The sequence below is a fragment of the Sminthopsis crassicaudata genome, chromosome 3, assembly GCF_048593235.1.
Source record: "Sminthopsis crassicaudata isolate SCR6 chromosome 3, ASM4859323v1, whole genome shotgun sequence".
NCBI lineage: Eukaryota > Metazoa > Chordata > Mammalia > Dasyuromorphia > Dasyuridae > Sminthopsis > Sminthopsis crassicaudata.
This window is the reverse complement of record NC_133619.1, coordinates 536,161,485-536,173,730: the sequence shown is the minus strand read 5'-3', so window position 1 is coordinate 536,173,730 and position 12,246 is coordinate 536,161,485. Positions and strand designations below refer to the sequence as shown.

The following is a 12,246-nucleotide window of genomic DNA, read 5'->3' as shown; positions in this document are numbered from 1 at the left end:
ACATCAACCTATATTGCTAGAGGAAATTTCTTCATGTGGAAATCACCTATACCAATGAAACCACAAATATAGTCCTGATCCTCATAGTTATACTATCTCCCTTGCCCAAATTTGTGTCCTTTAGATTGTGTATGTGTGTGTGTGTGTGTGTGTGTGTGTGTGTGTGTGTGTATAAATTTGTTTATGACTCTATTTCACCCCCTATGAATAAAGGGATAGGCACATGTGTTAGGATTACCAGGTAAGAACTCAGGTTGTCTGGACAGTGACAAGGTGAGAATTCAGGTTGCCTGGACAATTACAAGGTGAGAACTCAGGTTGACTTGACAGTTCTCTGGCTCAGACCTTTGACTCAGGCCTTTAAAGGGAGTTTACACCTTAGGAATTCTAAAAGGAACAAGTTCATTGGTTGTAAGTAATTCCCACAAGCCCCTGGGAGTACCCACAAGTCCTTCTCTGGGAGGAGGTTTCTTTTCTGTATAATCTTTTCCTCTATGAGCAGGTTTCTTGGGAGGCTTCTCGAGCCTCCAGCCAGCCTCTTCATCTTCCTGAATCCTGGCTCTGAATCTCCTCCAGCTCTTGTCCTTCCCCCATCCAGACTGCTCTTCAGGCTCAATGTTGCCTCTTTTTATCCTCCCATACACCACTTACTTCGGGATTGCTCTCTATGGAAACACATCTAGACAGACATCACTCAGCAGACAAGATCTTTGTGGCAGAAGACACTCGTTCTGGGAACATTCCACTTACTACAGGCTTCCTCTCTGGGGAAGCACGGCAAGAGAAAAATTGGACATTTAATGCAATAGAGGCCGCTGAAGCATTCCTGATGAAAAGACAAGAGCTGAGAAGAAAATGTGAGTCTCAAATAGAAGACTCAAAAGCAACATTCAAAGGAATGAAAAAAAATCAACACAACTATATAGTCCAGAGAGGAAAAGACTTGTGGTAGTAGATACCTTTTCAGGATTCACTTTTGCAGTGCCAACAGCAAAAGAGACAGCCCGTGTGGTCACTGAATTCCTTATCCAAGCATTTGCAATTATGGGCGTGCCACAAGAAATAAAAACAGATAATGGACCTGCATACAGTTCTAAACATTTTGCACACTTCTGTGCGCAGTATAAGATATTACACATTACTGGAATACCTTTTAATCTGCAAGGTCAGGCAATAGTAGAGAGAAGAAACAGAGACATTAAGACACTCCTCCAAAAACAAAAGAAAGGGGGAGTCACAGGTAGCCCTAGGGAACTTCTAAATTTAGTCCTCTATACCATTAATTTTCTAATTTTTGACAAAGATACATTGGCTCCGGCAGACAGGTTTTATAACCCACCAGAAGGGCAGTGTCCAGTGCGAGCAGCTCCACTGTCCTTAGATAATCGCCAGGTGATGTGGAGAGACACAGAAAGTGGTGAATAGGAAGGGACCAGATAGGTTAACTGCCTGGGGGGAGAGGGTTTGCTTGTATTTCTTCAGATGGAGAAGGAATCAGATAGGTGCCAATGAGTCGTATTTGCCTTGTCCATCAGAGAGAGACAGAAAAAGAGAAAGACCTCAAAACAAAGGAGAAAATCTAAGAAACATCTGATACTGAAAGAGCATGGCTAATAAGAAGACTGTTAAAGAACTTTAAAAACCAGCAGGAATCATTGGACTTCTTAACACAAGATGAGACTAATGGACAATGGACTTATGAACATTTATAAATTTTCAATTTATGATTATTTGATCATGTTATTTGTTATATACTTCTAGCATGTATTATGTTACTGTGTTACTATGTGCTTATGTAATTTATGCAATTATGTGTAATACCTCCCATATTGATGGATTTATGTTTCAAGGTCATGACTATCCTATGTTCTAAATCAAAAGAAAGGGGGAGATGTTAGGATTACCAGGTGAGAACTCAGGTTGTCTGGACAGTGACAAGGTGAGAATTCAGGTTGTCTGGCAATTACAAGGTGAGAACTCAGGTTGACTTGACAGTTCTCTGGCTCAGACCTTTGGCTCAGGTCTTTAAAGGGAGTTTACACCTTAGGAATTCTAAAAGGAACAAGTTCATTGGTTGTAAGTAATTCCCACAAACCCGTGGGAGTACCCACACACATGGAAGACAGGGATTAGTCATTGTGATAATATATCACTGAGAACCCAAGGCAACTTCTTGTCTTAAGGGTATTATAGTGCCATTACTTATAAGACCTTGACTTTTAGGGTTTCACATCATTACAATACTATCAAGAAAATACAGAACAAGCTGGCGACTTAAAAAAATACCACAAAACTTCATTTCAATTAATCAAACATTTATTGAGCATCTACTATGGGAACATACTATATCAATTACAAGGAATCTTCAATGGTTATTAAAGGGGAAAAGTGGCTCTAGTTTTATTCCAAATAAAAAATCCTTCACTTTCAGAAACCAGTTAAGGTGATAGTTATGTATTACAGAGACAACACTAGTGACCCATGACCCACTACTAGTAACAACTGTTTTTCTCTTGCTAGTGATTGGTAGTGACAAATTATTCACATGGACTCTTACATTCTCTATGGTCACCAAGGTATGATAGCCCAGAATAAGTTCTTAATATTTAAATGAAAAGTTCTTTACATATGTTATTTCAGTCTCCTGAACACAATGAATTTCTTACTATTAAGACAATAACAATAATAAGAATATATAAAACATTTAACAACAGTGGTTCTAAGTTCCTCCCACTCCAGATCCAAACAAAATTAGGTTATTTTGCTTTAGTTTTCCAGGATAAATAAAACAAAAATAGGTACTGAATACTAAAACATTTGGCTCTTTTAGAAAACTTCTTCTCGGTGCTTACAAAGTATCTTGGAATCTTGCTCAGTAGTTTCCACAATTAAACCAGCTGTTGGCTTTCAAAAGAGCGACAACTCTCTTGGTTTTGGGTTCAAATTTATACTGCCTTGTTCCACTGAAGAAATATAAGAAATCTAAAAATTGAAAGATATATTTAGTAGATAAATTTTGATTTTCCATTTGAATTACTTATTAACAAAGAGTAGAGAATGGCCACCTAATTCCAGTGCTGTCACTATTTACATAAACTTGGGCAAACTATTTAACTTCTCTGGGTATCAGTTTTCTCATCTGTAAAATGAAGGAACTAGGCTGGGCCATTCTAAGGTTACTTTTAGTTTTATCAGTATCATTCTATGAAAAACAAAAATAACTTTTTGTTACTCAAATGTTTCTGTCTTTTGTTTATCAAAGAATCATTTTGCTATTAGTCACAACAAAATAGGAAATCAACGTTTCTTAGTTTGGGAGTTTTGTTATAAAAATGACTCTCTACTTACCATTGTCTCTGACAACAGCATCAACTTTGCTTCCAATTCCAGGAAAGTCATCTGTTACCAGTTTTGGATAACCTGCATCCATAGATCTCCTGTATTCATCATATCTGACCAGGAAAAAATATTAAGGGTATAAATATAAGAAAATAAAACCAACCAAAGAAACCAGTGCAATTGCCTAGTTAAAATCATCATGCCATCATCGCCAGCTAAATTTGCATATATATCCACATTATAAAAAACATGTGTCTAAATATATTGTATGCCAATTGAAAGTAGTTGGCCTACATCTGGATTCATCAAATCCCTTCCAACTCTAATCCTGGTATAATTCTGTGAACTTAAGTCTCTGGGTATGTTACACAGTATGGCCTGCTTAAATGAAATATCTTCAGGTACAAGGGACTTTTTTTTTGAAGTGTCTCTAGGTAACTAATTGTATTCAGCTTAATCTATCAAGATGCAGAATAGAATAAATGGAAGGAGACACTGGAGCCAAGAATCCTAGGTTCTTCTCCCTACTTTCTCTCTTACCCCTTCTATGAGCTTGAAAAAAAAGTTATTCCATAGCTCTCGGTGTAGATTTTTTTCATCTATAAAATGAGGACATTGGACTATATTATCTCTAAAATGCCTACCAGTTTAAATTACTTGATGATTCTTCTGCAAATCTTGATCTATCAATCAATAATCATTTATTATACTGCTTCTTCTTATGCCTGGAATGTTTAAACTCCTGCTGAATTCCTATGATAACTTAAAATGCCCAATTCAAATATTGCCTTTTACAGGACCTCATTCATCCCAGGAAAGAATGAACTTTCCCCTCAGATCTCATAAGGCACTTCATTTCATACTTTTCTTCTACTGTTAACCTGTAATACTTTGTAATAAATTATTTCTATTAGTGAGTTACAGTATCAAATTTAATCTTTCGACTTTTTATTTATCCCAGTCCATAGAACAGTGCACCTAATATTTGTTGAATGAATAAATGAGTACATTTGTAAATTTTAAATTGCTAAGGATAGATTAAATAGACATCTCTCTATCAAATCCAACACTGAGTCAACTCCTTAAGATTTCCAAATGTGGATTCTTACCTCCAGTACTTGTCCCCTACAAAGAAATATGTTTTTCCATTGTACATATCAGAAATAGAAGCATCAATTTTCTTCACAGTTGCAGGAAAACCAAAAGTGCTGTAGATGTCCTTGGGGTAACCAGGCAACATATCCTGCCCCCGGGCAACCCAATACTTGGTACCTATAAACCAAAATTCTTTTATAAGAAGGTTTTCACTAGACTTGAATTGATAAGTACAGGCTTAGTCCCCAAAACATCACTTCTCCTGTCAATATGCTAATAACCAAAGTCTACCAACTTATCAAATATAAATTTTATTTATACCAATATTCCTGTCTAAACAATTGTCCTTATGTAACATTGTTTGCCTAAGATCATGATTTTATCTATATAATACTAGTTGTAATTTGGCTATCATTTCTCATTTTTCACCTCCCAAGACTAGACATAAGCTGACTTATTCTGAGGTCAACTTCAGAAAAGGTATGCACATTAGAAAATCTCAGAATCTCTAAAGTATAAAATACTTAAGAGGGTATCTAATTCAATGAATATCTGGAAATAATAGTCAATATATATGTGATATGATAGCTGAACTTATATTGTAAAGTCAGAATATCACTATTGATGGCTCATATGTTATAAAATACAAAAGTTTTCATTCTTTTTACCAAAGTGCATTTAAAATGGCAATTAAGAATAACATAAAATCCAGTATATATACAAATATACACATATACACAATAGGCCAATAGAGTAGTTTTACAATCTCTTATCTAAGCTGAATTATTTAATACTCTTCCTTAACATTGCAACTATAAGATAGAATCAAACATCTTATCTTCTTTTACATATACCAAACATCTGATTACCTACTGGTAGCCAGATATTTGGCATCCCCACAGCCTGGGACTAGGCATATGACTGTGGTTTGAGTCAGAGAGAGACAAATCATTGGTCCTATCCAATTTGTAATATTTATTTTCTGGCTGTGTGCTAATTACTGGGGTACTGGCAGCATAAGAGCTATCATTAAGCCATTAGATGGTCTACATCTTTTTGTTGCATTCTTTGTTGATGTGACTCCAGTCTCTAGATTTTCTGTCTGAGTTCACTCTCCATGTTCTGGGATGTTTTTCAATAAGGGGGATAGCATGCAAATCTCTGTTAAACAATTCCAGTGTCAAAAAACAAAGAAACTACATATTCCACTATTGAATAAAAAATGAGTCACAAACACTTCATGCCATTTTGTTTATGACTGGAAAATTCAGAATGATTCTAGTGAACATTTGGGGGAAATCCCATGGATGAAAAAGAACAAAGCCACTCTCCTTCCTTGGCCCATTATTATGACACAGAAGGATTGAGTGGAAAATCTGAAGCATTACCTTTGAAGAACCTGACTATATCCTTTTCTTCAACTTCATGAGCAGCTTCAATTCCACTTGGAAGGCTTGGCCAGAACAGAGAAATTAAATTGACTTCTGCCTCTGAAAAATAGGGGTTTGCACGGAGGTAGAACCTGATTTGAGAGAAAGGTGAGAAAATTAAATCTAATTGTAAGCAATCATAAACAGATGTCCAATTATTTCAGTCTTGGATATAATTTCACACTTGCATTATAATAGAGAACAGTTAGGCACAACTGAAAAACTACTAAACAAAAAAATATATATATGTATTATTGTTCCAAGCTGTAAAATTCACAGGTGCCAAAATGAGAAGCAATACTTAAATATGAAGAGGTAAAAAGCGAAAACATTCTCCAGATTACAACAGCCACTTCTTTTTTACATACAGCATGCATTTAAAAAAATAATAATTATTGCTTGAGGACATGGGCAATGGCAAAATAGAAAGGGCATTAGACTGAGAATCAAAATATCTGGATTTTAGTCCTGGGTCTACTACAAACTTTCTTTGTGACCTTAGGACTTTCAAATCAAGTCTCTGGACCTAAACTTTCACTTTTACTTTGACTAATAATTTTACTAAGAACTAAGGTGCCAAAGGAAAAGTAAATTTTTTACCTGTCTTTGAAGAATATTTTTTCTCCCCGGACTGTGGTGACAGCATCAAAGGTTAATTTTTTATCACAGGCTTGTGGTGTTGTTGTCCCTGTTGGCTGGACAGGGCTATTGATGGGTCCTAAAAGACAACAGGAAAATTAATATTACCTGGGATCATTGTATAACATGAACACACAGAGAGAATGGAAGGCATATTGTTTGAAATATGAGGCAATTGATTAGTATATAGGAAACCTTTATAAAAGCTAACATAAGTTGTTTGTGTGTGTGTGTGAGAGAGACAGACAGACAGACAGATAGAAACAGAGTTGAGATTCAAAGACAGACAGAGAAAGAGAGAGAGAGTGATAGAGAGACACACACACAGAGAGAGACAGAGAGAGAAGAGACAGAGAGAGACAGAAAGAAAGACAGAGATGAGAGAGAAAGAAGATACAGAGAAAGACAGAGATAAGAGAGAGAGAGAGAGAGAGAGAGAGAGAGAGAGAGAGAGAGAGAGAGAGAGAGAGAGAGAGAGATGGATTTTTTTCCTACTTACCATAGATGGATTGAATGGCATCAATATCATCCTGAGAAAGTTGGATATCATTGGGGTCAGCAAAAGCATAGCTGGGGAACATCAAGGCACCAATGTCAGTAGAATGAGAAAGACCCAGAGAATGGCCAAACTCATGAGCAGCAACACGGTATAAATTGTAATCTAAAACAAAACAAAGCAAAACAAAAACCCAAACATATTTATGAGACACTGAAATATGTTCTACTTCAAAAGCATCCTCTTAGGACACAAAATTCCACCTCCCTACATAAGGATGAGAAAAAATACATAACACTTTTAGGCTTAATAATGCTGATGTTTGTATAGTATTTAAAAATTTCAAAGCATTTCATATGAGTCTCACAAAAACCCTGTAATATGAGCACGCCAAGCTCCATTTTATTTCTGAGAAGGCTTAGGTAAAGTGATATGTTCTTCGTTTCATAGCTAGGAAGCATAAGAATTCTTTTGAACTCAAGTGTATTTTATGTAATATGGCAAATTGCTTCTGAGACATGGTTAGAAACTTTTCAAAGTTTATATGGATGTATTAACATTGCAGAAAGGGATAAGATTTCCCTGAAGGAATGATATGTTATCCTCACATATTAGTTCTATTAGAGTATCACATTAATGTGACTTGCAGAACAACCTATTTGCCTGTCCTCCTTATTATGGATCAATCAGTGCTATCATTGCTTTAGATGGACAGCATTCCTTCCCTGATAAATAAAAGGTTTGATTCTTAAGATGTTTTTTTTAAAATGCTGCATTGAGGGGCATTATCAAAGAAAGGATTCTTGAAGGAAGAGACAAAGATGACTGAGATTTTAAGCTTGGGTAATTTGGGGGATAGTGATGCCACTGAAAGAGCAAAGTCTAGAGGAGGAACAGGAAGCTTGTGGGACAGAGTAATGAAGAAATAAAATATGCAAAGAACCTGGCTTCAGACCCAATTTTCTATTGATGATTGTCATCTTTTTTTCTCTGAATTTGTCTCCTCTTCTTTAAAGAAGGTGGATAAATTCTAAATTACAGAACTTATAGATGGAAGGGACTTTAAATAGTAGATAATGGTAGATATTTTAGAAATGATACTTGTATTCCTCCAGATGATATCATAATAAAGATCAAATAAAGTAATTTCTATAAAACATATTGTGAATTATAGTTTATTACATAAATGTCAGTATTTGTTTTGTTTGATTTTCTTAACATACCTAAGGTTTATGTTGTGGGTACTAAATGAGACAGTATTTGTAAAGTACTTAGAATATTCATTTTTTAAAAATTTGTGTTCCAATTCTTTTCCTCATTCCCTCTTCTATCTTCTCCCTCCCCAAAACAGCCAACAATCATGATTTACATTAAATATGTTCTGTCCTTTTAACTATATTTCCATATTTGTCATGTTGTATAAGGAAAATCAGACCAAAATGGGGGAAAAGACATGAGAAAGAAAAACAAACAAACAAAAAGATGAGCTTTGAGCCATATTCAGTCTCCATAGTTCTTTCTGTGGATGTTTCAATCAACTAATATTGCAACAAGATGGGGAAAGTAAAGGAGACAGATTTATCTGACTTACTTCTATAGTCTTTTGTCCAGTTTTCATCTTCATCAAAATGAGCATCCCCTCCAATATCTCTGCCTGGTTGGAAGGCATGAGCAAGAATTCCACCAGGACCATCAAAAGGAGAATTATCATAATGATCTGAAAGAAAAAAAAATTAATTCAAATCTTCCTCATTTCTCAGAGTTAGGGAAAAACCAAACATCACTAAACTAAAAGACCAGCTGATTACCTCCATAGAAAAAAGAAATCTTTATATCTGCTTCACCCTCAGAAATCTTAGTGAATGTCAAAGGGGATACATCACTCCAGACTTTAAATGCTTTCCTGATAGAATCGTCCACATCTTCCTTTGTTAAATCTGGTGTGTAGTTTTCAATGCTTAAAATGAAGAAGAATTGAACTTAGATATGTATATAAGCTTCATGGAAGCCATTTTATACTTATAATTCCTTTTAAAACCCATTCTCATCTTGTTGTTTCAGGATCCCTACCTGTAAGTAAGGTTGTTTTTTTCCCACTTAGGATTTCCTTCAGTGATGACAAACGAAAATACATCAGGGACGCCACATCTTGGCTCTTTCATTATCTTTAGAGTTTCATCATCTGGCTTCCCAGTGACTTCCAACCCAAAGAATTTCTGCATTTCCTTGAGCTTCTCAACAAATGGACTAATGGTTTTCTGCTTTAGTATTTTCACTCCATCAGGAGTCTGGGGGTCATTAGGTTTTAGGTTATAGAATTTCTCAAGATAATTCTAAAGAAAGATAAAAATATATTTAAATATTAGACATTTCCTAGATTTTTCCTTAAAGAAATCCTAGTGGTTTGGTTGGGTGAAATGATATTTATGCCAGGAGTAGTGGGTTATAGAGGGGGAATAATATTTTCATTTTTCTGTGAACTTAGAGATTTTCTGATTCTGATAATGAGTTCTTCAAGTATGATCTCAGTTCCCCTGTTTTGTGGGTATACACATAGCATTTCATTAAGAAAAATTCCCCTAATTTTTATATTTGTTCCAAAGTCAGAAATGCATCTCCTTGAAACAGATCTCGGATTGTTTAATCCTTCTCAGAAGAATTAGCAAAATAGAAGCATAATCTGCTTTGCTATTTCTGGCAGAGAAAACCTTTCTTATTATACCATTGACAAAGTCCAATACCCTATTTATTTCAAATCACTATTCTCCTCCCAACCCCTGCTGAAAGTTTCCTTATGATGAAAAGCCAAGATTTACCTGGACAATTTGTAGGTCTTGCTTTGAGGTTTTCAAACTTGCAGGAAAGCCCTGGGAGCCTGTAAGGCAGAGGATGAGCAGAGGGAGAAGGCTTTTCATTCTTGCCCTTCTCTATGGCTCAGGCTATGCAGCAGCTCTTTACCTGCCTCCTGATGACTCTCACTCTTCAAGAAGATTGTTCGTTATATAGTATTTGGGGAGCCAAAAAAACTAGTAAGTCTCTGACTCATATTTTACAACATCCTCTTGATCAGCAGTTTATCAAAGAGTGACACAAACTCAAAGCAGGTTAAATGGTCAATCTTCATGATGCAATCTTATGATTAATATAAAACAGGATGTGTATTAAAGAGACAAATACATACTAAATTACTTTCTTGTGTTTCTCTTTGTGGTATTTTGATAAAAGTGCCACATTTGTGCATGTTGTAATTTATGTAAAACTTTCTTCTTGTTTGCAATGAACTTTGTTACTTTGGTAGATAGCATTAATTTGTGACTTTGACCTCTGTAGGTATTTCTATACACTTTCTCCCTGGGTGAGAAGAAACAATCACTGCCAAATTACATAGATAAACAAGGCAACCAAAGTACAGCTGTCTAGGCATTGAAGATCACAGTGTGCTCATTTGGCCTCTTTTAGTGGAATTATGACCCTGGACAAGGTATTTGATTCTTTTTGCCTCAGTTCTTTCATCTGTAAAATGAGGTGGAGAAGGAACTGGCAACCACTGTAGTATTTTTGTCAAGAAAATCTGGAATGGGGCCATGAAGAGTGGGACATGACTGAACAACATTCTTCTCCTTCTAGATGTTCACCAACCATTTCTTCAATGATGTCTAGAATTTTCCCAGGAATTGAAGTGAAGATCATAAGCAGTTTTGGTTCCCTTCCCTTTTTTGAAAATTAGGGCATTTTCTTTCCTCTAATCTTGTGGTATCTCTTCCATTTTCTTTAATTTTTCAAATATGACATGCAGAGGTTCAATCATAAAATTTTCTAGTTCTTTCAAAATAAGAGGAGAGAATCATCTGGATGATGACTTGAATTCATTAAGGGCAGCTAAACGTTCTTTTTCAGTATCTTTACTTGACTTGAATTCATTAAAGGCAGCTAAATGTTCTTTTTCAGTATTCTTCTTCTTCAGTATTCTGTGATTTCTGCTTATTTAAAAGAGTAATCCCTTTGAAACTTGAAAACATGTTATCAGCCTTTGGGGAATCACTCACTCAACTCATACTATAACTGGGTAAATGGATCATTAGAGATGATTCTTATTATTCCCAAGGCTCTAAGAATAACTCTGTGGGTGGCTATCCACGGAACACTAGCTCACAAATCACCACCAATGGGCTTTTTTTTTTTCTTTAACAGCCAGCAGCAAATTAAATTAGATTTTTAGCATATGGACTAACCCAAATGACACAGGAAGATTAGAAATCACAAAGAATTTATCCAACCAATGGCATTATTTCCTACAAATTTTTTCCAGAAACTAGGAGGAGGAAAGGTCATGCAGTAGACTCACTGGTTAAGCCAATTGCTTTTCTTGGGCCAATAAGTTAGAGTCCTATGGTACTCTGTTCATCTAGTATACTACAAAAGCTTTTTTTTTTTTTAAGCTAAACCAGGACCCTTCTGATTTCCTTTTAATTTTATTATGTAACTTTTTTGAAAAAAATTGGTTAACTGAAGCCTGTTTCTAGGGTGAGGAATATCTGGAGGCTTTTCCTTTAATCATTTAATCTCTTTCCTTTAAGTTCCATATATTTTTAAATTTTTGATTGAATCCTTACTTGGTATAAGCCTTACAATTAAATAAAATTTGATATGGAAAGCAAAAGGCTTGTTCAATAATCAAACCAGATGATTTTTCACCTCTCACTTATTGACTGTCACTTAGTCCTTTGGGCACTCAAAAGAATAGAAAGAGCCCTAGCTCTGAAATCAATGGACATGAGTTTGAATTTTATTTTTGATACTTAATATATGACCTTGAGTTGGCATTTAACTTTATTCTGCCTCAGGTTTGTCACCAGTAAAATGAAGATCTTGGACTGGATGGCTTTTGAAGTCATCTTCAGCTCTAGATCTTTTATACTAACATATGCAAACTATTGTTCCGAAACACATTACATGTATGCACATGTACATATATATGTATATGAAGTGTATATATATATATATATATATATATATATATATATATATATTTTTTTTTTTTTTTGCAGTTGCCTGGAAAAACTGAAATATTCTTCATATCCAGCAGATGTCAGTCTTGTTGTCTCTGCCAATGACTCTGTGACTTTGGGGATCCAGTTATCAGCAGAATTAAATGGGAAGTTTGGGTTGAAAAAACATCAATGTTAAAGTTGTAAAATAAAAGCAGTTAGGTATGGGAGCTGGCTGGATATAGTCATGTCTAGGAAT

The 12,246-nt window shown here is 35.3% G+C and overlaps 1 protein-coding gene across 1 annotated transcript; it reads right to left on the bottom strand.

The window, feature by feature from the left end:
• Nucleotides 1-2,298: 2,298 nt before the first annotated feature.
• Nucleotides 2,299-9,989, bottom strand: LOC141563395 (interstitial collagenase-like). Its single transcript, XM_074304397.1, has 10 exons — nt 9,816-9,989; nt 9,070-9,332; nt 8,808-8,956; nt 8,591-8,716; nt 7,003-7,164; nt 6,465-6,582; nt 5,823-5,956; nt 4,449-4,611; nt 3,349-3,452; nt 2,299-2,982 (listed from the first exon to the last, which is right to left on the bottom strand). The coding sequence occupies exons 1-10, from the start codon at nt 9,912-9,914 to the stop codon at nt 2,873-2,875; spliced, it is 1,428 nt and encodes a 475-aa protein (XP_074160498.1). The 5' UTR covers nt 9,915-9,989; the 3' UTR covers nt 2,299-2,872.
• Nucleotides 9,990-12,246: the final 2,257 nt, after the last annotated feature.